This window comes from Rana temporaria, chromosome 5 (assembly GCF_905171775.1).
Source record: "Rana temporaria chromosome 5, aRanTem1.1, whole genome shotgun sequence".
NCBI lineage: Eukaryota > Metazoa > Chordata > Amphibia > Anura > Ranidae > Rana > Rana temporaria.
In genome coordinates, this window is record NC_053493.1 from 158,476,132 (window position 1) to 158,503,299 (window position 27,168).

General features: G+C 40.2%; 1 protein-coding gene across 1 annotated transcript in view; it reads right to left on the reverse strand.

Moving 5' to 3' along the window:
- STAC (SH3 and cysteine rich domain) overlaps nt 1-27,168 on the reverse strand; it is a 341,115-nt gene that overhangs the window by 33,159 nt on the left and 280,788 nt on the right. The window contains exons 7-8 of the mRNA XM_040353299.1: nt 16,672-16,742; nt 1,339-1,421 (exon numbers count right to left, since the gene is read on the reverse strand). Coding sequence (XP_040209233.1) covers nt 1,339-1,421; nt 16,672-16,742 — 154 coding nt within the window. The remainder of the gene's footprint in view (nt 1-1,338; nt 1,422-16,671; nt 16,743-27,168) is intronic.

A 27,168-nucleotide genomic window follows, 5' to 3' on the forward strand; every position in this document is an offset into this window, starting at 1 on the left:
CCAGCAAGTTTCTTGCTGGTTTTTGCAGAGAAACTCGGTTGTGTGTACGAGGTCTGAAACTTTGTTTTCCTCGATGAGGTTCTTGTCAGGCTTTTTGAGAATCTTGTCAAGCTTTCTTTGCATACACACTGTCAAGACAAAATCTCATTGTTCTCAAACGCGGTGACGTACAACACGTACGACGGCACTATAAAGGGGAAGTTCGTTTCTACTGGCGCCACCCTTGGGGCTGCTTTTGGTAATCTCATGTTACTGCGTGTTAATTAAAAGTTTGGTGAAAGACGATTTGCGCTTTTCAGTCTGTTACAGCGTGACGAATGTGCTATCTCCATTACAAACCCTACTTTTACCGAAGGTGCGCTCCCGTCTCATACATTATTCTGAGCATGGGCGGGTTTCTAAGTATACACATAAACGTGTTTCTTCCAAAAGATACATTGGTGTGCTGCAAAAAATGCTGCTACAAGGACAGTTGGTAAGCTACAAATGTGGATTTTGAGAACCTTAGGCATACAGGTGACTTCTGCCCCTTATATCAGCCATTCACTAAAATTAAAGTAAAAAAAACAACAACAATAATGATCCCTGCCTCCAAAATAGGTAACACAGAAATGATTGGATAAACAGCTTGCAATTAGTGGCAAACTCTAATTATTACCTATGCTGTTTGTCAGCTTTTTCTATCCTCTCCAACTACAAACACTGACTCCATGGCTGCTCTAAACCCTCAAAAACCTAAAGAACCCTATTCTTTATCAAGGGGCTGGGTTTTACAAAACCCCTTCATTGGTCCTTCTAAATCTTCTGCCCATGGTTCAAAGACCATGCAATGCATTATCGTTAAAAAAAAAATGGTGTTATGTGTAATTTCACCAGGACTGTGAATTTTGGATCTGTACGATTCGCTGAAAATCCATGGTAATGGTAAATCCAATCTTCATTCCTGCTTCCTGGCTGTTACATTTGTAAAGTGGAGGAAGAGACAATAAAGAGGATGGTTAAATCAACAAATCAGATATCCTGTCTAAGGGGAAAGCTAGTGTAATTAGTTGTCTTGTCTAATTTTCTCTTACTCCAGTTTGTATTCACACATTTATTGGACTGATTTGGTAAAGGGAGACTTTGAATTTATAATCTGTGTTCAAATACACAAACTTTTTCTGTAATCTGCCTGAACCTGACTCTGCATTAACACAAGTCTAAGGTGAAAATGACTCCTTTAGAAACTTGACTGTCTATGTCCTCCCACCATTGTTTAATAGACCTGTATAAAAATAAGAACAGTGATCAAAAAGTATACAGTGCAGCATATGTTTTAGAAAAGGGAAGGTAAATTACCTCATAGCTAAGTCTTCACTTTCCTGTGGTATAAATCTGTACAAGGCAACAAAAGCATCTACTGATTCCTTAAATAAAGATTCCTACAATAAAATGAAAAGGAATACATTCAGGTTTTTTTAAATATATATTTTTTTGGTTAGTTTTGAAAATCAGTTACAGAAGATGAAAGTAAATTACTAGAAAATATACAACTTTTTTCAAGCAGCAAATTTGTAACTAAGAAAACATTACAAATTTGCAAGTACTATATTAAAAATATGTTTAATTAAAGCCTAGATTATGCAGAGAGGAGAAGTGAAGTATAATAAAGAGAATACTATGGATATGAATATATATATATATATTGTGACAGGAAGTCAGGTAAATCTGGGGGTGTTGTCACAGACGGGAGATACATTTCTGCCTTGTTTAGAAAATTCACCAATTACTATCAGGTGTCGGCTACAGAAGTAGCCAGAAAGGTTTAAGGACGTTGGATAGCTTCAGCTGTTCAGAATGAGGAAATTAAGGCCTCTATAAATTGTCCAGAGGATTACTACTCAATGCTGCATCCTGAGGCCTGTTGAGTTAAGGAGAGCAGCGAGCTGAGGAAGACTTCTGAAGGTGAAGTGGTTGTTGATATGTTTGCTGTGTGATAAGAAAATCAAAAAGACTATTGTTTTCTGCTGGAAGACCAGCAGTGTCTGCCCAGCAATAGGCTGTGCCAGACTCCATATGTAGGTTCCTGTGTTGTGAAGGTAGACGGCCCAAGTGGCCAGGGTTTATTTTATGTTTTGTTTTGTTTATGCTGTTTGGATGCTTGCACTTGTTTCCAGCAATATGGAAGAATAAACCATAACCCTTGTTTTTCAACCACCCACAGCTGCCTCTCTGTATAATTCAGTGTGTAGTGATCCCACTCAGGAGGCCACACCCCCCCGCTACCGAGCTAACCCCTTACAATATATATATATATATATATATATATATATATATATATATATATATATATATATATATAGATCAGAGCTTTTCTTCTCAGAAAATAGGTGCAGGAACTCAACTGAGTATCTATATATATCTTTTTATGCTATTGAGCGAATACATTTTATAGTTTTTAACATACTACACCATATCGAGCATTTTTTCTTTGGTGTTTTTTCTTTGGTGTTTATTGATCACAGCACATTGATTGGTTTAGTGCATATAATCACTGTTTATTGATATTTGATTTATTCATTTATTTATTTAATTCATACAAAATTGGGTATTTATATGGGTTGATAAAGGGAGAACACTTAATTCACTGGTATTATACTTATATTTACATTTATATATATGATCAGCGCAGTAATATATGTTCACACATATATACTTTTTTTCTCTCTACAAATAGCACATTTTTTCTATAATAAGTGTTGCACCAATACTGCAGCAGATAAATTTGAGATATTGATAAAACAAGATTAATGAGCGCCGGTGACACAACACAAACACATTTATATCTATAGATATATCTATATAGCTATATATCTATAGATATATCTATATATTTACTGTGTATACTGAAGATAGATATTGTTAATATTACATGTTTTAATATAATACAGTAATCATTGTAATCATAAATGTATTCTGAAATACTTCTTTATTTTATCCCAGCATAGGCTCTGCCACATCTAATTCTGAATTATGGTTCTGTAGATGAGTGGGTTCAGGAACATGATGAGATGATACTGTAAATTCTGTAGGAGTTGACAGAGCACTGATTTACTAATAAAATGTGGAACGAGGTAAGACTGAAAAGCATTTTAATCTATCAGTGCTGACATGTTTTCTAGATTTAAAATTATTAATTCACTTAAAGTTAGCAGCTTCCTAAAGCCTGGTTATATTGATTAGACTAAACAAACAAAAAACAAAAAACAAAAAAAAGACCTTTGTGAACTTGTTAATCTTTTAAAATGTGGCTGGTTTATTAACCACTTCGTAACCCGGCCATAGGCAAAAGATGGCCACAAGGTGGCTCTCAAATGCCTGGAAGACGTCTATTGACGTCCTCGGCTCCTCCGGCCACTCACTGCACATCACTGCGGTGCCGATGCGCGTGCCTGGCGGCTGCGATGTCCGTAAAAGAATATGTATCGACCTAAACTGAGAAAAAAAAGTTTTTTTAAAAAAATGGGATATTTATTATAGCAAAAAGTAAAAAATATTGAGTTTTTTTTTCTAAATTGTCGCTGTTTTTTTGTTTATAGCACAAAAAATAAAAACCACAGAGGTGATCAAATACCACCAAAAGAAAGCTCTATTTGTGGGGAAAAAAGGAAGTCAATTTTGTTTGGGAGCCACGTCGCACGACCTCGCAATTGTCAGTTAAAGCAACGCAGTGCCGGAAGCTATAATTTCTCCTGGGTAGGAAGGGGGTATATGTGCCCAGTAAGCAAGTGGTTAAACAAAATAAACATGAGCTGGATCAAAACAGCAAGAGTACAACTGGATTGCCTGTCCGCATACAGTGAGCGAACACAATGCTGTGCTAAGTTGCCTGCCATGTGCATTAGACATCCAAATAATGTTGCTGTTATACAATAATATTATTTTGCACGTAGTGTGAAAAAGCATACACAGAGCAGCACCCACTCCGCATCAGAATATTGGATGTTAGAATCTATACACATACAGTATAGTGAGTGTGCATCCATATAAATAAAAGCCCACAAACATAAAGTGAAGACATCAGCAATGTGCAAATCTTGTAAAAGACAGTAAAGTCCAGGAACAAGTGAAAACATTTCACTATCCACGACTCCGTGAATGTATCTTGAAGAGACGACCAAGTCTCGTGCCCTTCACTACAACTAAGGTGGGGCTCTTACCAAATATGAGCGACCCCCACCACAGAGATGAGCTAGGCATATAATTAACAGACTTCTAGACATTCATCAATAGCAATAGCAGAACACCAACTTCCGGTTTCAGTGATTTCAAGGATCAGCATGTCAGGCCATCTGCACTAATGGAGGAGAATAGAGGCCACACATAGTGTAAAACTACTTATTTAAAACAATAGAAAGGTACTTACAGAGGTAAACAAAATACAGCTCTGTTCTCCTCCATTAGTGCGCATGTGGCCTGACCTGACATGCTGATCCTTTGAATCACTGAAAACTGAAGTTGGTGTCCTTCTATTGCCATTGATGAATGTCTACAGGTCTGGTAATTATGTGCCTGGCTGACCTCTGAGGTGGGGATATTTCATATTTGGTAAAAGGCCAGCCTTATTTGTGGTGAAGTATCTTGGTCGCCTCTTCAAGATACATTTACGGAGTTGGTGCATAGTTGAATGTTTTCACTTGTTGCTGGACTTTACTGTTTTTTTTTAGAAGATTTGAACATCAGTGATGTTTGCACCTAATGTTTGTGGACTTTTATTTGTGATTTGTGTGGATGCTCACTCGTTTTATGTGTATATAATGTTGCTGCTATGACTCTTGTTTCTGTGAGGTGCAATTCTCAATGAGCATTGAGAAAAAAATAAAATAAAATAGGTTGAGGAAATAAGAACATTTGTGACTGGATCACTAATACACATTTCTTCCCTGTAGGGTTTTTATCATGAGTGTAGTAATGTCAAAAATTAGGTCACAGAACTCCCTCCCTTCCAGAGTCTTCCATCAGTAGTGATCTATGGCTGCAGATGCATGGGGGGGGGGGGGTCTGGGTCTCAAATTACCAGATATATAAATATATTTTTATATATATATATTTTCCCTAATTTCCTCCCCAGGTTGATTCCCAGGCTGCAACATGGGTGTCGGATGATCTGGCTGACACCTATGTTTACTGCACAAGGGTTAAATGCTCACATACTGTACTGTAAGTGAACGCCATGTCATTAAATGTTTTAGCATTTAAAAAGCTGTGAAACAGTTGCCATTGTGAACATTGAAGCCACCCAAAAGTAAAATACCTGCCTTAATGTAACATTATTGTGATATCATTTTAACCATTGATTGATATCCTGAAACGCGTTGAGTGAAATACAAAGGAGATCTACATTTCTGAATTATATCAACTGCATTGTTCTTATTTTTTATTTGAGGTCTTATACGGTGATGAATGCACCTATTAGATTTTAAACAATATTTTAATAAATCTTGCTAAGTCCTTTCAATATATATATATATTTTATTTTCTTACTAAATTGCCTTTAAAGTCCTACCTTTCTGGGGTGTATTGTAAAATGCATGTTTTTCCTAATTTTCTACTATTTATTCCCCAAAAATGTACAATTGGTTAGGGCAGACTACAAACTCTAGAATATATAATGTGTGGGACTGAGGCCTCGTACACACGACCGAGGAACTCGGCGGGCGAAACACATCGTTTTCCTCGTCGAGTTCTTGTTAGGCTTGTCGAGGAACTCGACAAGCCAATTTTCTCCATTCCCGTCGAGGAAAAAGAGAACATGCTCTCTTTTTGGCTCGTCGAGTTCCTCGACAGTTTCCTCGCTGAAAAATTTACACACGACCGGTTTCCTCTGCAAAAAAAAATTCTCACCAAGTTTCTTGATGGATTCTGCCGAGGAAACCAATCGTGTGTACGAGGCCTAAGACATAACTTAGCTTAGCGATGGCGCAGAAGGTCTACTGACTTTTATCATCCAGTCATGTGGAACAAAAAATACTTTTTTTATTTTCTTTTGCACCTCATTGGGTATTCTTTGCAAAGTGAATTTTCACCACATTTACTAAGAACAACATTTCTGTTTTTATAGTTAAAGCGGAGGTCCACCTGAATTCTACAAATACTGCAGCTGCTGACTTTTAATAAATGGACACTTACCTGTTCAGCGCGCACGCGATGGCGGCAGCCGAGGCCGAGCCATCCTCGGTGAGGGAATCAGAAAGTGAAGCGTTGCGGCTTCATTGCCCAGTTCCCTACTGCGCATGCGCAAGCGGTGTGGCCTGTCCTCACTGGTCCCCGCTGTCTCCTGGGACCAGTGTGTTTCCCAGAAGACAGCGGAGGGGGGGGGGAAGAGGCATGACTCCCGCAGTAGTCTATTCCCGGAAGTGGGTGCAAATACCTGTATTATACAGGTATCTGCACCCCTTCCCCCCTGAAAGGTGCCAAATGTGACACCGGAGGGGGGAGGGTTCCGAAAAGCAAAGGTTCACTTTTTGTGTGGACCTCCGCTTTAAATCAACCCCAGAGTGTGTGTGTGTGTGGTTAACCCTATGGCTACCTAGCATGAGCATATACGAAGAATTTAAAATTACAGTTTACACACCCTGTTATTTTTTTTATATTAAACTTCTGTCATAATGATTGTGATAATAAACATAACACGCTATAAGTTTCTGCCAAATTTTAGACCCCTGGCAAGTTTATCCTGATGTGAAAATTGATGTGAATTTCAGAAGTCTACTCTGTAGTCCAAATGAATACCTGTCATGTTTGTTCAAGCTTTTTTTGCCAATACCATACTGTGACCTATTTTGGGGCCAGTAAATTTGATTTACTATTACTATGTCACTATGTGCAAGTTTTCATATTATTGTGAAATGTGTGCTCCAAAAGACAAATGGTAAATTCTGTGCAAATAATAACATGTGCCACCACGTGTTGTTGATATAAGAGCCTGCAATCGTTTTGTATTGGAAAATGTCATGTCCACTCTCATCATAACTATTTACTGTTTAATTAAAAGTGACTTTTTCCCCGTGTTTTTGTGTCTAAGTCCCTGAAAGGATGTCAGAGTTAATCATGCTTTCATTTCCTGCTCAGATAGTGACTGTACTACAGACAATGCTTTAATGTACTATGTCTGTCAACTTATATATCCAGCGTAGCCTTTTAGGCATTGCCATCCTGACACTATTTGAATAGCTTTAGAAGTAGTTAAATCAGAATAATTCTAGACAAAACAATCTTGCAGGTTGAGGTTTAGGGGACTGCATTTTTATGAAGTCATTGAATTGTTTTTTATTTTACTTTAATTTGGTATCTTTTTGGCGTTTGCAGCATATATTTATATTGTGATATTAATTTGTTTTACATTGTTGATTATTCTTTTGTGCTTCAAATTTTTAAATTGATTATAGTTACTAATAGTGATGAGTGGATTAGCCTGTGTATGATTTGCGGTCGCTTGTCTAACCCAGCTTAAAATCTTCAAAGCCCAAATCATGTTGATGTCTTTGGAAGCTGACTATTGCATTGTTTGGCATTTTTCCAGGTCAATTTGCAAATGTAAGACTTGCTGATGCAAAAAATAAATAAAAACATTTGGTCAGCCCCCAAAAAGACTTAACGGGCAATTCATTTAACTAACATGCTCGAAGATGCCTTACACCTGCAACTTAACTAGTGTCACTGTAGGATGCACTATAGATAAAGTGAAATGTAAAAAAGGTCCTTGAAAAAGTCACGTGACATGTGACGCAACGCGTCGGGAGGACCCTAGTGACGACATCTACGGTGCTTGTGCATACTAGATGCAGAGTGAGGAGACTGATCGTTCTTTACGCGATGGTTGTTTGTCAACTAATGTGAGTGAAACTACCTACCTCTCAGAGATTTAACTTCAATATGAGAAGCAGGAGGTGAACAGTCTATCCATACTCAGGTGACACCTTTTATTATTGCTTATTTACAGAGGAACTTATCATTTAATAATTATAGTTTTGTAATTTCATCTGATTATTGCTAGACACAGGGGAATTTTTTAGTTACTAATTAATTATTTATAATTTATATTTTAGATGTGTATTATTACCACTGAGCTAGATTAGGAGGTTGTGTTTAGCGCACTATTGTTTTTTTACACTACATATGTATGGTGTCAGAACACTATTTTGAATGGTTGCAGCTGGATTCATTTATTTATCTACTATTTCTTACCATATTTGGATATTCACACTAGTGCTTGAGTACATTTATCTTCACATAGTTCCACTATGAGCAACCTGACTCCCAATCCAATACTTACTGGGGGCCCTCAGGTAAAGGATGAGGTCAGTGTTGGTACCACACTGAGGGGAAACAATGAGGAGGGGGCAGCTGAGACTTGTCAGAACTTATGAAACCCGGAGCTTGTGTGTACTGCCTCCTTCTCTCTACTGCCTGGTCTCCACCATCAACAGCTGTTTTTCATGTCCCCACTATCAACTGTCTGCTCTGTATTGCTTGTACCCACCATCAACTGCCCCCTCTGTTGTCCTCTAGCTGCCTCTTTAAGAGCCCTTTCACACTGTGCCGCCCATAGCGTCGGCGGTAAAACGAAGATATTTTTACCGCTGACGCTATGGGCGGATTTGCGGCGCATTTCTAGTGAAAATAGTGCCTATGGCAAGCACCGAAACTGCGCCCTTGTCAAAACATTTGAAACCGATCTTTCAGATAACCAGGGACACAACGGGGACAGAGAGGGACACTGGGGACCACTGGCCGCTGGTGCTGAATTTTTTTTGGGGGGCGCAAACAAACTGAAAAAAATACATAAATTGCAGCCACTGTGCCATCAATTGCAGCCACTGTGCCCATCAAGTGCAGCCACTGTGCCCATCCAGCACAGCCACTGTGCCCATCAAAAGCCGCCACTGTGCCCATCAAGCACCGACACTGTGCCCATCAAGTGCAGCCACTGTGCACATCAAATGCAGCCAATGTGTCCATCAAGTGCAGCCACTGTGCCCATCAAATGCAGCCAATGTGCCCATTAAACACAGCCACTGTGCCCATTAAGCGCAGCCACTGTGCCCATCAAACGCAGCCACTGTGCCAATCAATAGCCCCTGCTCATTAAACAGTCCACATTCAGTGAAAGTAAATGCACTGGAAAGTTTGCAGTACAGGAACTTTCACTGAATGTGGACTGTTTAATGAGCTTGTTGCACAAATCACTTTATTACACTGTATTAATGATATCTATGGCTATGCATATTTATCATTTATTTAATCCAAATTGAGCACTATATTTGATGCCTGGCACACACACACAATCGCACATGATGACTTGAAAGTTTTAAGTCTTCATCATGTGAGATTGTGTGTGTGTGCCAGGCATCAAATATAGTGCTCAATATAGATTAAATAAATTATAAATATGCATAGCCATAGATATCATTAATAAAGTGTAATAAAGTGATTTGTGCAACAGCTGTTCACAAATCACTTTATTACAGTTTATTTATGATATCTATGGCTAAGCATATTTATTGAATCCACTGAGCATTATATTTTGCTGCTTGCTTCTGGTTGGCAGTTGGCACACATGAATATGATGACAAGGATCAAGTAGTACCTGGCTGCTATCCTTGGTGCTGTTGCTGGGGCCGGGGTTCCCTATTGGGTCGCCATACATTCCTTCTCTCCTGTCCTCTCTTCTCCTCCTCACCTCATGTCCCATTCCCCGCTCTGGGGATAAGATGATGCCCAAAGGAGGGTAGGCGGAACCTCCACCACTGTTACACTACCCTACGTGGATCCAGTCTGGCCAGTCATCGGCCGTCTTGGGTGCACCTGTTACTCCCCTCCCCAGGCAGAAGGAGAAATATTAGCAATTGCTGTGCTGGCGCCGGGAGCTACATGTGGTAGGACGGGTGTTTTTTTTCATGCGGGGGGGCTTTTTGCTGCCCCCCTCACCATGGTGCCCATGACACTTGCCATGGCTGCCATACCCTAGATATGCCACTGCATTCCCCCCCCCCCACTAGCAGCCGAGTAAGGGTTCAACAACAAGCAGCAGCACATTGCGGGCGATATAGCCACGCTGTCCCATTGATTTCAATCGGCAGCAGTGGAGGAGGAGCGGTAAACACATCGCTCCTTCTCTGCTCAAAAGATGCGGCTAGCAGGACTTTTTTTACCGTCCTGCTAGCACACCGATCCAGTGTGAAAGACCCTCAGGCTTTCACACTGGAGTGAATGGGGACAGATTTTTAAGGGCATATTGCAGGCGCTATTTTTAACGCTATAGCGCCTGCAATACGCTCCAGTGTGAAAGAGGTCTAAAGTGTTTGTAAATCTAAAAAAAGCACACAAGGTCAAAGTGTAACGATTCCTCTGTCATTATTACATTTGTCAGTGAGGAATTTCAGCCTCTCCCACTTAAATCCCTCTGCTCAGGAATCAGTGGCGGCTGGTGAAGTTTTAGGATGGGGGGGCGCAAGACCCCGCCCCTCCACATTTGGTCCCTCCCACATCTCATAAGCCACACCCTATATAGAATCCACCCATTCCGTCCCCTGTATTCCACTTGCTTCCACTCAGTGTCAGGAGTATACAGCTCAGCATCACAGCACAGAGTATATAGCCCCAGCATCACAAATCATGGTATATAGCGCAGCCTTACAGATCGGTGCAAACAAACTAAAAAATTACACTGTTAGTAATGAAGGACTCTAAATGGGCTCAAGATTACCAGAGACTGCGGACATACTGCACAAGATGACCAGAGACTGCGGACATACTGCACAAGATGACCAGAGACTGTGGACATACTGCACAAGATGACCAGAGACTGCGGACATACTGCACAAGATGACCAGAGACTGTGGACATACTGCACAAGATGACCAGAGACTGTGGACATACTGCACAAGATTACCAGAGACTGCGGACATACTGCACAAGATTACCAGAGACTGCGGACATACTGCACAAGATTACCAGATACTGCGGACATACTGCACAAGATTACCAGACTGCAGACATACTGCACAAGATTACCAGAGACTGCAGACATACTGCATTACTTGTCTTGCGACTTGGGACTTCAACGTTGCATGACAAGTCGTACCCCATGATTTCCAATGAGAACCATTCATATCTGTGCGACTTTAAGTCACAGCGACTTCAAAGTAGTCCCTGCACTACTTTGGTACCTCTTTGATGCAACTTGAGGTCCATAGACCTTCAGAATACACAAAAATTGCTTTAAGTCGTGTCAAAATTGAGGCAGAATTGTGCAACTTTAAGACTGCGTTAGCCTGAAAGTCGCAAGATTCTGCCACAATTTTTTGCTGCGATTCTGCAGCGACTTGAAACAATGCCTATGTATTCTGGAGGTCTATGGACTCAAGTCACATCAAAGTGGGACAAAAGTAATGCAGGGACTACTTCAAAGTCGCTGTGACTTGAAGTAGCACAGATATGAACGGTTCTCATCGGGTCCGACTTATCCTGCAACTTTCCAGTCCCAAGTCGCAGGACAATTTTCAATTTTTTTTAATAAGTGGGGGGGTTGGTGTTGACGGCTGATATTTTCCCCGCACATTAAGTATAATTTTTTTTTTTTAATAACTGGGGGAGGGGGGGGTGGGCTAGTGTTGACGCCTGCTATCCGTGCTGTAATTAATTTTTACATATAAAAAAAAATGTTGTTAATAAGTGGGTAAGCGGGGGGGGGGGGGGGTTGACGCCCGCTAATTTTGTAGCAAATGAAGTATAAAAAACGTTTTTTTTAATAACCGCGGGGGGGTTGACACCCGCTACTATCGTCGCAAATGTAGTAGTAAAAATGTTTTTTAATAACCGGGGGGAGTAATTCTTACGTATTACAGATATTTTTGTTAATAAGCTAATAAGTGTGTGGGGGGGGGGTGGTTGTGTTCCCTGCCTTTTGTGCCGAATATTAAATATAAAAAAAAATTGAAATAAACGGAGTGGAGGGGGAGGGAGAGCGTTCCGGCGGCTATTTCCGGCGAATATTCAATATAAAAATTTGAACGTTGGAATAAGCGGGGGGTGTTTACTAAAAAAAAACTTTGGAACATTGGAATAAGCGGGGGGGGGGGGGGGATTGGTTTTGCCGCGATTTTGGCCAGATATTCACTGTAAGAAGAAACTTTGGAAGTTCCAATTTTATAGTGCATATTAGGCTGAAATTGCGGCAAACCCCCCCCCCCCCGGAACTTCCAATGTTCCAACGTTTTTTATAGAATATTCGGCCAAAATCGCGGCACCTACACCCCCCCACCTTATTTCAATGTTACCAATTTTTTTTATAGTGAACAATCGGCCGAAATCGCAGGGGGGGGGGTGGGGGTGCCGTGATTTCGGCCAAATGTGCACTATAAAAAAAAATTTGGATTACCTGTGTTCCAAATTTTTTTTATAGTGAATATTCAGCCGAAATCGCGGACAACCCAACCCCCCCCGCGGGTGCCGCAATTTCGGCCGAATATTCACTATAAAAAAAAATTTGGAACACAGGTAATCTTTGAAGAAGGGGGGTGGACCGCTGCTGCTGCCGCCAAACTTTACAGAGAAAACAGTCCATTACAGAGGGGCAGAAGCAGGCGGCATAGCTCAGCTTACCTGTACTAGCACTGAGCGCCCCGAGTCCCGACGTCACTTCCTGTTCTTCCAGGGACGTCGGGACGGAACGAGCACATATAGTGGATGCACCCGCCCGGCCATAACAATGCAGTCCATCGCGCCGGAAGCAAGTGGCGCAATGGACTGCACCACAAAGGCATTTTTGGGCTGCCAATGTAGCGCCACGTCTGCAATCCCGTGATTGCACAGATGTGGCGCTACCCATACTGCACTGTGCCCGGCGCCCGACGCCCGGAATCAGTGCACATAAGAACCTTTTTTGGATTTTTTTTTCCTTAAAGGGACATGCTTTTTTTCTTTTAGATTTTTTTTTTTACTGATTGGGGAGGGGGGGGGGGCGGCGCCTGGGCGCCCTTTATAGGCGGGCCTCCACTGTCAGGAATGCAATGAGAGAAAATCATGCGACTGCACAGAAGCGGTAATTAAAGCAGTTTTAGCAGATTTATTGCAAAGAAAAAAAGAAGCCACTGTTATCAATACTGATCTAAAAGAGAAAGTATTATGGGCTTTTAAACATGAGACTTTACAACTTTTTTTAACCAATATCATACTATGACCTGTTTTTGGGCAAGTCGATTTAACTATTGAAAATTTGATTTCCGTTTATTTTGAAATATGTGTCCAAAAGATAAATGGTAAATTTAGTACAAATAATAACATGTCACACCACATGCTGAAATAAGAGTCTATTGTAAAATGTCATGCCTGCACTTATCATAACTATTTACTGTTTAATTGACGGTGACACGTTTCCATGTTTTTGTGTCTAAGTCCCTGAAAGGATGTCAGAGTTATTCATGCTTTTATTTCCTGTTCAGAAAGTGACTGCTTTGCATACAATACCTTAGTGTTCTATGGCTGTCAACTTAATATTCAGCTTAGCCCCACCATCAAATGTCACTTCTTAGCTGCCTGAACCGACCATCAACAGCCCCATCATTCTTCTTGTCCCCACCAGTAACTGCTCCCTCTGTACTGCCTGTCCCCACCAGCAACTGCTCCCTCTATACCGTCTGTCCCATTATTGCCACCCTCTGTACTGTCTGTTTTTATTATCAACTACCCAAACTAAACTGCCTGTCTGTTATGGCTATCATGAACTTAAAGTGTTACTAAACCCACAAAAATAAAATTAGTCTTTACTGTATATGCAGTAATTCATGCTTGTTAACTGTGGAACCTAAGGGGTTAATCCTCTGCATTGTGTATAACGGCTTCTTGATCTTGTATGCACAGATCCTCCCCTCCTTCCTCTGTCCTCTGATCATTCCCTGATAACACAGAGCCTATGGAGCCAGACTGCACATGCTCAGTTTGTTGTGTATTGCTAGAGAGTTTTGTGATCAGCATAGGGCCAATCAACACTTTCCAGACAGAGAGTCAGGAGTCTTGCAGTCTCATAGCACAGTCAGAAAACTCCTCCTACAAGCTTTAACCAGTGCTTGGCTGGATACTGCTAGAAGTCACACGACTGCTCTAACTGCTGATGAGAAAAGGTATTTAGCGGTTTATATTTACTAAAATAATTGCATTTCCATGTGCTGTGTACTGTGGGAGACCAGATATACAGAATGCAGTGTTCTGGGTTTAGTTACACTTTAAAGTAAACATGGACAAGTCAGACGGGGCATATATTAAAAATAATGCTGTTACTTTCAGTAAAAACTGTGTCAAAATGATCAGTCAGTATGGATTTGTAAGCATTTAACTGAAATTAAAGGCAAATCTTGACTTTTCTTGTAAAGGTAGAGCTTGGGCCAGCCCCCGATTCTCCCTACTGAGCCTTAATTCCTTTTATGAACAGATTTTATTGAAGCCTAGATGCCCAGCTCACATTTAGATGAGCCAGCATGCATTGGTTAACTTGAAGAAAACTCTATTGTCGTGTACACATGCTATATTTTTTCCGACGGAATTCCGCTCAAGCTTGGCTTGCATACACACGATCACACCAAATTCCGACCGTCAAGAACGCAGTAACGTACAAAACTACGACGAGCCGAGAAAAATGAAGTTCAATGCTTCCGAGCATGCGTCAAATTGTTTCTGAGCATGCATGTTTTTTTCCCGTCGAAATTCTATACAGACGAACGGATTTTCCGATAGGAATTTTTTCACAAAAATAGAGAACATGTTCTCTATCTAAGACCATCAGAATTTCCGACGGAAAAAGTCCGATGGGGCATACACACGGTCGGAATATCCGATGAAAAGCTCCCATCAGACTTTTTCCATCGGAAATTCCCACCGTGTGTACAGGGCAGTAATTGTATACCTAAATATTTTTTTTTTGTTAATTTACATTTTTCTAATACTGGTCAACTACAATTAAAGTACCTCATGCGCCTAATAAATAATTTATGTAAATGTAAAGTATATTTTAAAAATAAAGTTAGCACTACTTGCTGTGCCATCATACAAAAAAATGTAATCATGACTGAATTCTTCTACCGGTGTTTTCTCCTTCACCATCACTTCTGCTGGATTTGTGTTATATACACTTTACAAGGACTTTTTTGGACACATGAACATTGTTTTTGCACTGGTTCACTTTAGTTATAGTTTCACAGTTTACATTGTTTATTCATTGTTTTAATTGTTAATTGTTTGCGCCGCACTTTCCACTATATTTATGAATTCTTCTACCAACTTTTCTGCCTGCCCTCATTTTTGCATGCGCTGTAATGTATCTGCTGGAAAAACAAATTACACCATGATCTCAATTCTCACAAGATCTTGAGGGCTGTTTTTGTTCAACAGATACATATCAAGTCATGGTGTACTGTCATCAGTCAACATTACACTCATCTTTAAAAAAAGAAATATAAATAAATTATGTAAAAAGATATTGCAGTTTTAAGATGAGATCACCTGGGAAGGTACTGGTCATGTAGCCTTCCCAGTTTGCATCTGTCAGGCCTAGCTATGCTCCCAGGGTCTCAGGAAAACCATAAAGTAAGATACGTTTTTTTTTTACTTGCAAAATATTGGAAAGTCCTTTTTTCCAGCATGCAGAGCTGCATGCATGTGTTTTTTTGGTTTCAGGGAGGGGTCCACTTTAAAACTGATGCCTATGCAACCTTAGGGTGGCAGTGTTCATCTGCAGGCTGATTGTTTCTATATTTTTTATTTAATCCTCCAGCTTTTGTCATGTCATAGTGGACATAGTGATCATGTGATTAGAAACCACTCGGGTTTATGTTTGTCAATAGGGAACCGAGCTGTCAGTGACAGCTGTGATAGGGAGCCAGCTCATTAACAAAGTATTCACTGCAGGCTGTAAATAGGAATATTAAATTATATAAACCCAACATGGGGCATCCTGCTGGGAAACTTTATTAAACAGATTGACAGTAGGACGGGGAAAATGTTATCTCCAACCTTACAGACCATTAGGAAAGCCTCAGGCCCCGTACACACGGCCGAGGAACTCGACGTGCCAAACACATCGAGTTCCTCGGCCAGTTCAGCCCTGAAGCCGCCGAGAAGCTCGGCGGGCCGAGAGCTCCCATAGAACAATGAGGAAATAGAGAACATGTTCTCTATTTCCTCGTCGAGCTCCTCGTCGGCTTCCTCGGCCGAAAGTGTACACACGGCCGGGTTTCTCGGCAGAATTCAGCCAGAAACTCGGTCGGAAGCTGAATTCTGCCGAGGAAACTGGTCGTGTGTACGGGGCCTCACAAGTGAGTGCCAAGGCCAAAATGAAAATTTGAGTTTTGTATATAAAACCAGCTGTCTATATCTCCAAATGATTGTTTTGACATATGGCTTTTAGCAAAGGTAATTTTTATTTAAATGTTTTTTTTTCATCAAATGTTCAAACATCCGTAACCCATGTTTAAGTACAATTTTCACAACCCTGGGCAATTGCTCAGGGTTGTGAAAATTTTACTTCAAAATTTGATACTAAATAACTACTAAAGTGTTCTAATTTATTACACAATTTTCAGGATACCAGTACTTTTAAAATAGTGTGAACATAATTAAATAGAGAAATATTATTACCGTTGATAATATGCCTTTTGCTTGCTCTTCTTCAAGGTAAGATTCTGTACCATTTTCTAAGTAGCTAAAAACTACAATAGAAAATAAAAACAAAAAACATATTATACATATGTTAATGAATGAAGAATACATGCAGAATATGGTATCAACAGTGACCCAGCCTATTTAATAAATATGGTACATCATTGGTTTCCTAAATAAAAATGCAACCCCAAAACACTTGTCTAAAGCATGCCCACCAGACACATTATAGTCCTTGGAATTCATCCTACCAGCTAGAAGAACATTGGAAACATTCGATTCTCCCTTGATTCCTCCTGTTATATTAAAGTGCAGTCATTGCAAAGGGCCTACACAGTGTGGTATGAGCACTAGCGAGTACGTTTCAGGTTTCTATATTGTATTTTTCCCGTGATACAGCCAGAGTCGCTCACTGTGTCACTTGGCCCCGCCCCTTGGCACACCGCGTCACTGGATGTAACGCTCTCAATCCACCCACTCTAGCCAATCAGCGGCCAGGCTAAGCGGCAAAGAGGATCTCGGGACCGAGCGCGGGACTTTCGAGGGGTCAGGTAAGTAAAATGGGGGCTGGGGGGGGGGGGGGGGGCGGCATCATCAGATGTTTTTTCACCATAATGCATAGATTGCATTAAGGTGAAAAAAAAATTCTTTACAACTCCTTTAAAGCAAAGTTTTAAAATATTGCATAGTACCAAAATGCTTATTGCTTTAGTATTACAGTATTGTTTATTATTCGGTGGTCATCTGTGAGCAAATCCCCATGTAAACAAGTACAATTCAGACATTTCCAAATTTGTGGACACAAAATCCTGTATTTACCATTATGGGCAAAAAAAAAATGAATGCTATTAACTTTTTCATAAAAGAAAGTTTGAATGTACTAGAAACTATCACACAGAGTCGGGTTCTTGTTGCTTTGGTATTAATTTTCTCACTGATGATGCTTACATTATTAGATTTGTCAGAAACGTTGTGAAGTTTGAAATAACACTTTACAGGAAATATAAAGAATTCTGAGCAGATAATAGGAAAACAACGTATACTACCATTTTGACTTGCAGCCACGGCTTGTTAGATACTGAATTGTTAGAATGCTTTCAACATCTTACTAGTTTACCACTTTATTTTGGCAAGCTAACTTGCCAAAGTGCCAGATTTAGCATTAAGGTGTATTGAGTTTTTTTTATGGAGGCATGCAACTTTCCTGGCAAACAAGACTTATAATGAACCTCTACCTAGGCTTTCATATGCAGCTTGTGAATGGAAAAAAAACATAAATTTTACCTCTGCTTAGGATACAAAGGACCCCGCAGATGGACATGAAAAGAAAGCACAGTAAACATTTCACAAGATGTTCTGTTTAATAATATGACATTACTTATGTTGAGTGCATTGTGTTTCAGGTTTTCTCTGTGCTGAGGATTATTATTAACATCTTTTAACAGGCAAGCCTCCGGCCTCGTACACACGACCGAGGAACTCGACGGGCGAAACACATCGTTTTGCTCGTCGAGTTCCTTGTTAGGCTGTCGAGGATCTCGGCGAGCCAAATTTCTCCATTTCCGTCGAGAAAAAAGAAGACATGCTCTCTTTTTGGCTCGACGAGATCCTCAACAGTTTCCTCGTCGAAAAGTGTACACACGACCGGTTTCCTCTGCAAAAAAAAAAACCAGCAAGTTTCTTGCTGGTTTTTGCCAAGAAACTCGGTCGTGTGTACGAGGCTTTATATACACGACAGGTTTTCTCTGCAAGAAAGCTGCTAGGAGAGCTTTTTGCAGTGAAAGCCGTGCGTGTGTATGCTTTCTCGGTGAGAAAACTGCCAGGAATCCTGACGATAAAAATAGAGAACCTGCTCTCCATTTTCTCGTCGTGATTCTCGGCAGTGTTTCCTGCCGAGAAAACCATTCGTCGGTATGGCTACCCTTCCCCAGGTAAATCTGCGCATGCTCGATAAAACTTTGACGCATGCGCGGTAGAATACAAGGGTAGTGTAGGGTGTAGCAAGATGGCAGCGACGGCATTGAATGTGACGAGCGCCAGGGGATTCCCGGCCGTGTGTGCAGGGCTGCAGTTTTAAAGGGAAAGCATAGTACATTTTTAGCTAGTGTGAATTGCAGTAAATATTGCAGTATTTACCTCCAGCCTCCTCAGAGATGAGCCAATTAGGCTCTGTTGCAGGCACATGTACCAACAAGGAATGTTCTAATAGGAGTGTAGAAGAGAGTGTGCAGAGTTTATGAATTACTTATCTTTGTTCACATATGTACTGCAACAATGTATTCAGCCATGTGCCTGGAATTCAGCTTTAAAATCATTTTTAGGTAACTTTGATTGTTTTTGTATTAAGTATAAAGATTTGAAGACATCCATTGTAATGAGCTCTGTTTTTCACTCAGCCTCATTTAATCACCCTGCTTGACAACTGTTTAGATATTAGCCATGTAATACGTAAATTTTTTCAATAGGGGTTTATTTACAAAAGGAGTGGAGAATGTATATGTAGTTTAGAGAATACAGTGAAACTGTATTCACTTCAATCATGCAAGCAAAAATCCTTTTTTTTTTTTTTTTTTAAATTTCCCTTGATTATTTATGAATGGACATAACTTTACCTTAACTTAGGCTGGCCATACATTATACAATTTCCTTCTACAACTTTCCTTTAGATCTACCAAATTCTTATAATATGAGGTCACACCTAAACATTTTCAATTTTGTATACAATCAGGCAGGCCCTTGCACTACATAGTTGAAGGTAAAGCTAAAGGAAATTGAACAAGAAAATTGTATAACCACTTAAGATCCGGACCTTTAGGCAGCTAAAGGACCCGGCCAGTTTTTGCGATTCGGCACTGTCGCTTTAACTGACAATTGCGCGGTCGTGCGACGTGGCTCCCAAACAAAATTGACGTCCTTTTTTCCCACAAATAGAGCTTTCTTTTGGTGGTATTTGATCACCTCTGCGTTTTTATTTTTTGCGCTATAAACAAAAATAGTGCGACAATTTTGAAAAAAATTCTATATTTTTAACTTTTTGCTATAATAAATATCCCCCAAAAATATATATATATAAAAAAAAATGTCCCCTCAGTTTAGGCCGATACGTATTCTTCTACCTATTTTTGGTTAAAAAAAATCGCAATAAGCGTTTATCGGTTGGTTTGCGCAAAATTTATAGCGTTTACAAAATAGGGGATAGTTTTATTGCATTTTTATAAAAAATTTTTTACTACTAATGGTGGCGATCAGCGTTTTTTTTCGTGCCTTCGACATTATGGCGGACACTTCGGACAATGTTGACACATTTTTGGCACCATTGTCATTTTCACAGCAAAAAAATGCATTTAAAATGCATTGTTTACTGTGAAAATGACAATTGCAGTTTGGGAGTTAACCACTAGGGGGCGCTGAAGGGGTTATGTGTGACCTCATTTGTGTTTCTAACTGTAGGGGGTGTGGCTGTAGGTGTGACGTCATCGATTGTGTTTCCATATAAAAGGGAACACACGATCGATGACAGCGCCACAGTGAAGAACGGGGCAGCTCTCCCCGTTATTCAGCTCTGGGGACTGATCGCAGGACTCCATCCGCGATCGATCCGCGGGTCTCGCGGTCACGGAGCTTCGGACCGGGTCGCGGGCGCGCATCGCGGGCGCTCGCCCGCGACCCACGGCTGGGCACTTAAAGAGGACGCACATGTACGTGCTTGTGCCCAGCCGTGCCATTCTGCCGACGTAAATGTGCAGGAGGCGGTCCTTAAGTGGATAATGTATGGCCAGCTTAAGCTAAGTGAATATATTCAACTTCTTTCTTAAACCAACCACAACAGGTCAAGGAATGAATGAACCTGCATACACACTGCGATTGATTTACTAAAACTGGAGACTGAAAAATCGGGTGCAGCTGTGCATGGGAGCTAATCAGCTTGTGGCTTCAGCTTGTTCAATTAAGCTTTGACAAAAAAACAAAACAAACAAAAAAAATGGAAGCTGATTGGTTTCTATGCAAGGCTGCACCAGATTGTGCACTCATTCGTTTTAGTAAATCAACTCCACAGGATCTTTTTACTATAAGCAGTTACTGATGCTTTGTTACAAACAAGATTCAGGGAATACAGCTGTGGCACATTTTTATATATTTAAGTCAGCACAGTTACAGTAAGTTTTTTTTGTGGTACCCGAATTTTCTACATTAGGAGCACCTATACTTGTTTTTATTTCTGTACATTGACTGGTTGTCTTGGCACAGATATAATCCAAAATTTGGAGAGTTAAAGTGTATATAAATGCAAAACTTTTTTTGTTCCATATATGGATAAAGTAGGGGATGTTTTTTTTGTAATCTGTGTCTCATTAGATAGATTTCCTTTTCTGTTTTGTAGATGCAACAGAAGTCCACCTTTCCAATGTGAAGCATATCCCCTCTTAGGTATTTGCCACAGGACCATGTTTTCCCATTAGAAGATTTCCCCACTATTCCTATTATTGTGGCAATTAAAATTTTTGGATTCATCCCTGCTTTTATTTCCAGTGACACTGGTGATTTGGAGAAATAGAGACAGTAAAACTCTCTGTTCATTATTATTATTATTATTATTATTATTATACAGGGTTCATACAGTGACAACCATTTGCACAGTGACTTAAGTTACCATTATAAAGTATAACTGGCCCAATCTTTATCATTTATTTTCTGTGATAACTGTTTTTTTTTTGTGTGCAATAGTTACTAAAACTACTAGTCAGAAAAAAAAGGCAGGTTGGATTTAGATGTGTTTATTTATTAACCACTTCAATACCAGGCATTTTCACCCCCTTCCCGCCCAGGCCAATTTTCAGCTTTCAGCACTGTCATGCTTTGAATGACAATTGCGCAACGTGGCTCCCAAAACAATATTGACGTCCTTTTCCCCCCACAAATAGAGCTTTCTTTTGGTCGTATTTGATCATCTCTGCGGTTTTAATTTTTTGCACTATAAAAAAAAAGACTGACAATTTTGAAAAAAAACACAATATTTTTTACTTTTTGCTATAATAAATATCCCATTTTTTTTTTTAAATAGTTTTCTCAGTTTAGGCTGATATGAATTATTTTACATATTTTTGGTAAAAAGAAAATCGCAATGAGTGTATAGTTATTGGTTTGTGCAAAAGTTATAGCGCTTACAAAATAGGGGATAGATTTATGATTTTTTTTTTATTATTTTTTTTACTAGTAACAGCGGTTATCTGAAATTTTTGTCAGGACTGCGATATTGCGGCGGAAAGATCGGTCACTTTTGACACTATTTTGGGACCATTCACTTTTATACAGCGAACAGTGCTATAAATATGCACTGGTTACTGTATAAATGTGACTGGCAGAGAAGGGGTTAACACTAGGAGGCGATAAAGGGGTTAAATGTGTTCCCTAGGGAGTGATTCTAACTGTGGAGGGAGGGGACTGACTGGGGGAGGTGACCGATCAGTGTCCCTATGTACAAGGGACACGCCATCGGTCTCCTCTCCCTGACAGGACGTGGATCTCTGTGTTTACACACAGAGATCCACGTCCCTGGCTCTGTAACTGCCGATCGCGGGTGCATGGCGGACATTGTGGCCGCCAGGCACGCGCATTGACACCCGAGTGATGTGGTGGGCCCTGAGGAAGTTATGTGTGGTCCACCCAGGATGGCAGAGCCAGCTTGTGGAAGTCATATGATAATAGGCCAGATGGGAAGTGGTTAAAGGCAAAGAGACTGCCAGTGCAGTTGTATTCATTTTCCCTAGAGCTTAATGAATGTGGTGACATTCTGCTGATTTTCATCATCCAATCATCAGCAAGCATATGCGTTTTGTCCCCTTCAATTAATTGTGTTTTTACCAAGTGAAGCTTCACCACATTTGATGAAGTTAACTTTAGAATAACACAATTAGAAAAAAATGCTTGCACATGATTGGACGATGAAAATCAGCAGAATGTGAGTGAGTGAGTTACTTGTATAGCGCTACAAATGCAAACAAAATCACCTCAAGGAGCTTTTTGCAGCCAGTGTACACCTGTGTCTTCAGAAGAGGTGAGTCTTAGGCCTCGTACATTTTTCGACGGGAAAACTGTCGAGGATCCCGTCGAGCCAAAAAGAGAGCATGTCTTCTTTTTCCTCGACAGGAATGGAGAAACTTGCCTTGTCGAGTTCCTCGACAGCCTAACAAGGAACTCGATGAGGAAAACGATGTGTTTCGCCCGTCGAGTTCCTCGGTCGTGTGTACAAGGCTTTAACCTCCCTGGCGGTATGATTCTGTCTGAAAAAACATGCTGAAAGCGGTACAATTATTTGCAAGGAAATTTGGCGTTTTATACTGTAGGCCTGTGATTTTTAGGAATAACTCACTTAAATCTGACCAAACAAGAATCTAATTTTCATTTTTTTAAAAACAAAATGTTAAATTATAATATAATAAATAATTATAAATAATTATAGCAAGTAATAATATAATTAAAATAAAAAATATTTAATAATGTAATCAACTCAAAATCACTGAAATTTGCTCAGTTGCAGAATTGTTGCTGTCATTATTTTTTTTTTATGACGAATTTCCCCGCAAATCGCTATCGCACAATTCTGCAAGTGATTATAATTTATTATCGCTGTTTTCTAGCTGATCTAAAACCATTTTTGACATAAAAAGACACTTTTGGTTGCTATGGACAATCTACAGTTTTCAGGCAGAAAAAAAGGTTTTTATTATATAAAATTACATGCATGACACTGGGCAGACCACTAGGGACAAGGGGGGTGTGTTTTTTTTACATACAGTACTGTAATCTATAAGATTACAGTATACTGTATGCAATGTGTTTGTTTACTTTTTTGAATTTGGCGCCGATCTCCGCTCCCGTGCGTCGTAACGTCGCAGGGAACGGAGATCGGCGGCACAGGAGGACGCTGTGTGAATCGAGCGAGGTCCCGCTCGCTCACACAGCATGGTGACATCGCTGGATCCAGGAGAAGGTAAGCCAGCGCACGCTGCAGGCTCTGCATGTCTACCCCGAGCGTGACTCGGGGTTACCGATCGTAACATGAAAAACCAACCCCGAGTCACGCTCGGGGATACCGCCAGGGGGGTTAAGCTTCTTCCTGAAGGCCCGATGGTTTTCTTCCATGCGGATGTCCGTTCCATAGCTGGAGTCCTTGGACTGCGAATCTTTGTTCTCCTTTTGATTTGTAGTGGGTCTTGGGGATGTGGAGGAGGTTTTAATTAGTTGACCGGAGGGCGCAACTAGTGGTGTAGTGCTTTATTTTCATGCATAGGTATTGCAGAGTCTTTCCTTGTGTGCACTTCAGTGAGTGAGGCAGAGGGCCTTGAATGTAACCCGATCCTTCACGGCTAGCCAATGGAGGGTCCTCAGGGACGGGGTGATTGATTCCCACACTCACCACACTCACTAAGCTGTCAGGAAAATTAGTGCAACTTCACCTGCAAAGTGCACAGTCTATTTGTCTTTAGTATAAAGGAAAAAGTGCAGCGCCAGTTAAAACAAGTTTGCCCTGTTGAGCAATACCATATAATGTATCCGTTGGTGAGTCTGCAAAACGTACCCCAACACAATGTGTACACAGAGTAATTACAATGTGAATAAGAAGTAAATCACACAGAAGTGTCTAATATATCCTCACAGACCTGGGTGGTCAGTAAAGTGTAAACTCTTCACAAACATAAATTAGAAATATTGTGAATCTCTGGGTGCAACAACCTAACAAAAAATACCCGAAAGGACCATGACAGTCTCACAGGATATGCAAATATGTGATCAATAGCAAACAAACATGATATTCGTTCAGTGAAAAAATAATAATGTAGGCCGATTGGTAAGGCAATCGGCCTACACAAGTGTTGAGGACCCCCCACCGTACGGTGAGCTGTGGGTCTACAACATCTGGTAAGGGCATTTACTCTTACTATAAAGATTATCCACCTGGGGATGAGACACCACTTATCAGAGAGGAGAGCGTTTTTTTCCACCTATGAGAACATAGGAATACCTCTGTGTATTTAATGGGACTATGCACTCTATACCATATATTATTATAGATTTATTTTTTCACTGAACGAATATCATGTTTGTTTGCTATTGATCACATATTTGCATATCCTGTGAGACTGTCATGGTCCTTTCGGGTATTTTTTGTTAGGTTGTTGCACCCAGAGATTCACAATATTTCTAATTTATGTTTGTGAAGAGTTTACACTTTACTGACCACCCAGGTCTGTGAGGATATATTAGACACTTCTGTGTGATTTACTTCTTATTCACATTGTAATTACTCTGTGTACACATTGTGTTGGGGTACGTTTTGCAGACTCACCAACGGATACATTATATGGTATTGCTCAACAGGGCAAACTTGTTTTAATTGGCGCTGCACTTTTTCCTTTATTCTTTTTCACAATTTTCCATTGTTGTGCTGGCTGCCTTACACTTTGGAGTTTCACTATATCTATCACATCGTCTTGTAGTTTAGCGCAATATAATATCTTTTTATTATTTGTCTTTAGTAAATCAACCCCAATAGTTACTTAACATCTGTGATTTGTCCTGGTCTGATTACTGCTGGAATTAGTAGTAAAAATAGAAGCATTAATAGTAAGAGTGGTACTGTTGATGGCTGAGGAGCTTTGATTTTTTATTTGAAATAACACAAATACAGTTACTGCAAAATGTTTCCCATGGCATAAACACTGTGGCTAATGACAAATGAAAAACAACAGCATCCCTTGCCAAACCACACTCAGAAAGCATCAACACCTCCTATCAAACCTTCCTAGCAGCCTCTTATAATGTTGTGACATAGAACACAATTAAAACCTAAATAAGCTGCACTCTTAAGAGCTGTGGCTGGTAATGGCCTTATATCAGACCATTGAAAGCATTTCTACTTCATCATTCTGCCTTAATTAAAATAAATTCACAACAAATTATTGCTATTAACATCCTTTGAAATACATGGAAAGTGCACAAACAATTTCTAAGGTAAAACAAAGAAGAAAATGGATAGCTTGCACTGTTACAACAAAGTCTTAAAGTTTATGTTACCCCAACATTTCATATTCCTGATATGTGCCTACTGTTCCATGTACTTGTATGAGAAAGTATCCTGGAGCAAGGGGCGGGGTCGCCACTGCGATTCCTGCAACCCCTTAAGCTACGCAGAGAGTATATTTCAAAATGATGCTCTTTCTAAAGCTAGTCAAACACTTCCTCTAAATCAGCTAAAAAAAATACTAACGGAGGGTGGCCCTGCCGGCTTGACACAAAGTCAATTACTCAACCTCCTTTTGTAGAAGTAGCTGGGCTGCAAATTGTTTGTCCAAACAGCACCTGCAACCAGTCAGCTGCAGGCATTGTTCGGCTATCCTGCCTAGTGGTTGTCAGAATACCATATTTATGAAGGGGGGGGGGGGGGGTTCATCCATTTATACTGTTTTTGTGGATAGAAGAATATGTTACATTTATTGTTTTCAGCCTGAAAGAAAATCTGTGAATGAATGAGCCACAAGTACCGTCAGCCACTGTGGCGGACAGCTTTGGGTCCTGAATGAACGCTCTTTTGGTTCACAAGCCCTGCAGCTTTCAAACAGATAGCCTATGTGAAGGTACAGGCTGAAAGCTGCAGGGCTTGTCTACAGAAATCTGACATGGTCCACTGTTTACGGGTGCAATGCTTTCCAGGCTCCTACAGGGAAAAATTTAAAATGCACATTTATTTTCTGCAAAAAAAATGTCTATTTAAATTTTTTTCAGGAAAGGTGAACTTATCCTTTAACGCACACTTCACAACTACTAACTATAACTCACAAAGAAAGCAAATGCTAGCTTTAAAGGGAGGGGAATGGATTATTGACTGGTTGCTATGGCTTGACTGGGAGGGGGCCACAGGGTTCTGGAATTTTTTCAGAGAATTCAGTATAGTTATCCCTCCGAGGGCCAGCATCGGCTCAGCTGCAAAAGCAACTCTATTATAGAGCTAATTGAAGATATCTTTGTAACATTATATCTGCTTTTAACAGTACACCAAATATATTACACTATGATGTTTCAACACTATCAAATACGTTTTTGATAGTGTTTTATTGCTGTTTGGGCCCACATTACAAAGTTTATTTGTCATGTATATTATAATCACCAAACGTGAAAGTAAAAGAAAATCCCAGGAATCTCAGAATAGGAATAGTGGGGAAATCTTCCAGTGGGGATACTATTTCTGGTAAAACAACCAGGGATTCCCTCACTTTTGGAGGGATTTCCGCTCACTTCCTGTTTTGGCTAGGGGACAAGAAGTGAAGGAAAATCTCCCCAGTGGAACACAGATAGCTTATACAAAAAACGGACATCATAACTCATCTTTACTCTATCAAAACCCTCCCTGCTCATTTACAGAGGGCAGGAGCAGATGTATTTAACAACTTTATTCAATTGGTATATGTAGCACTATCC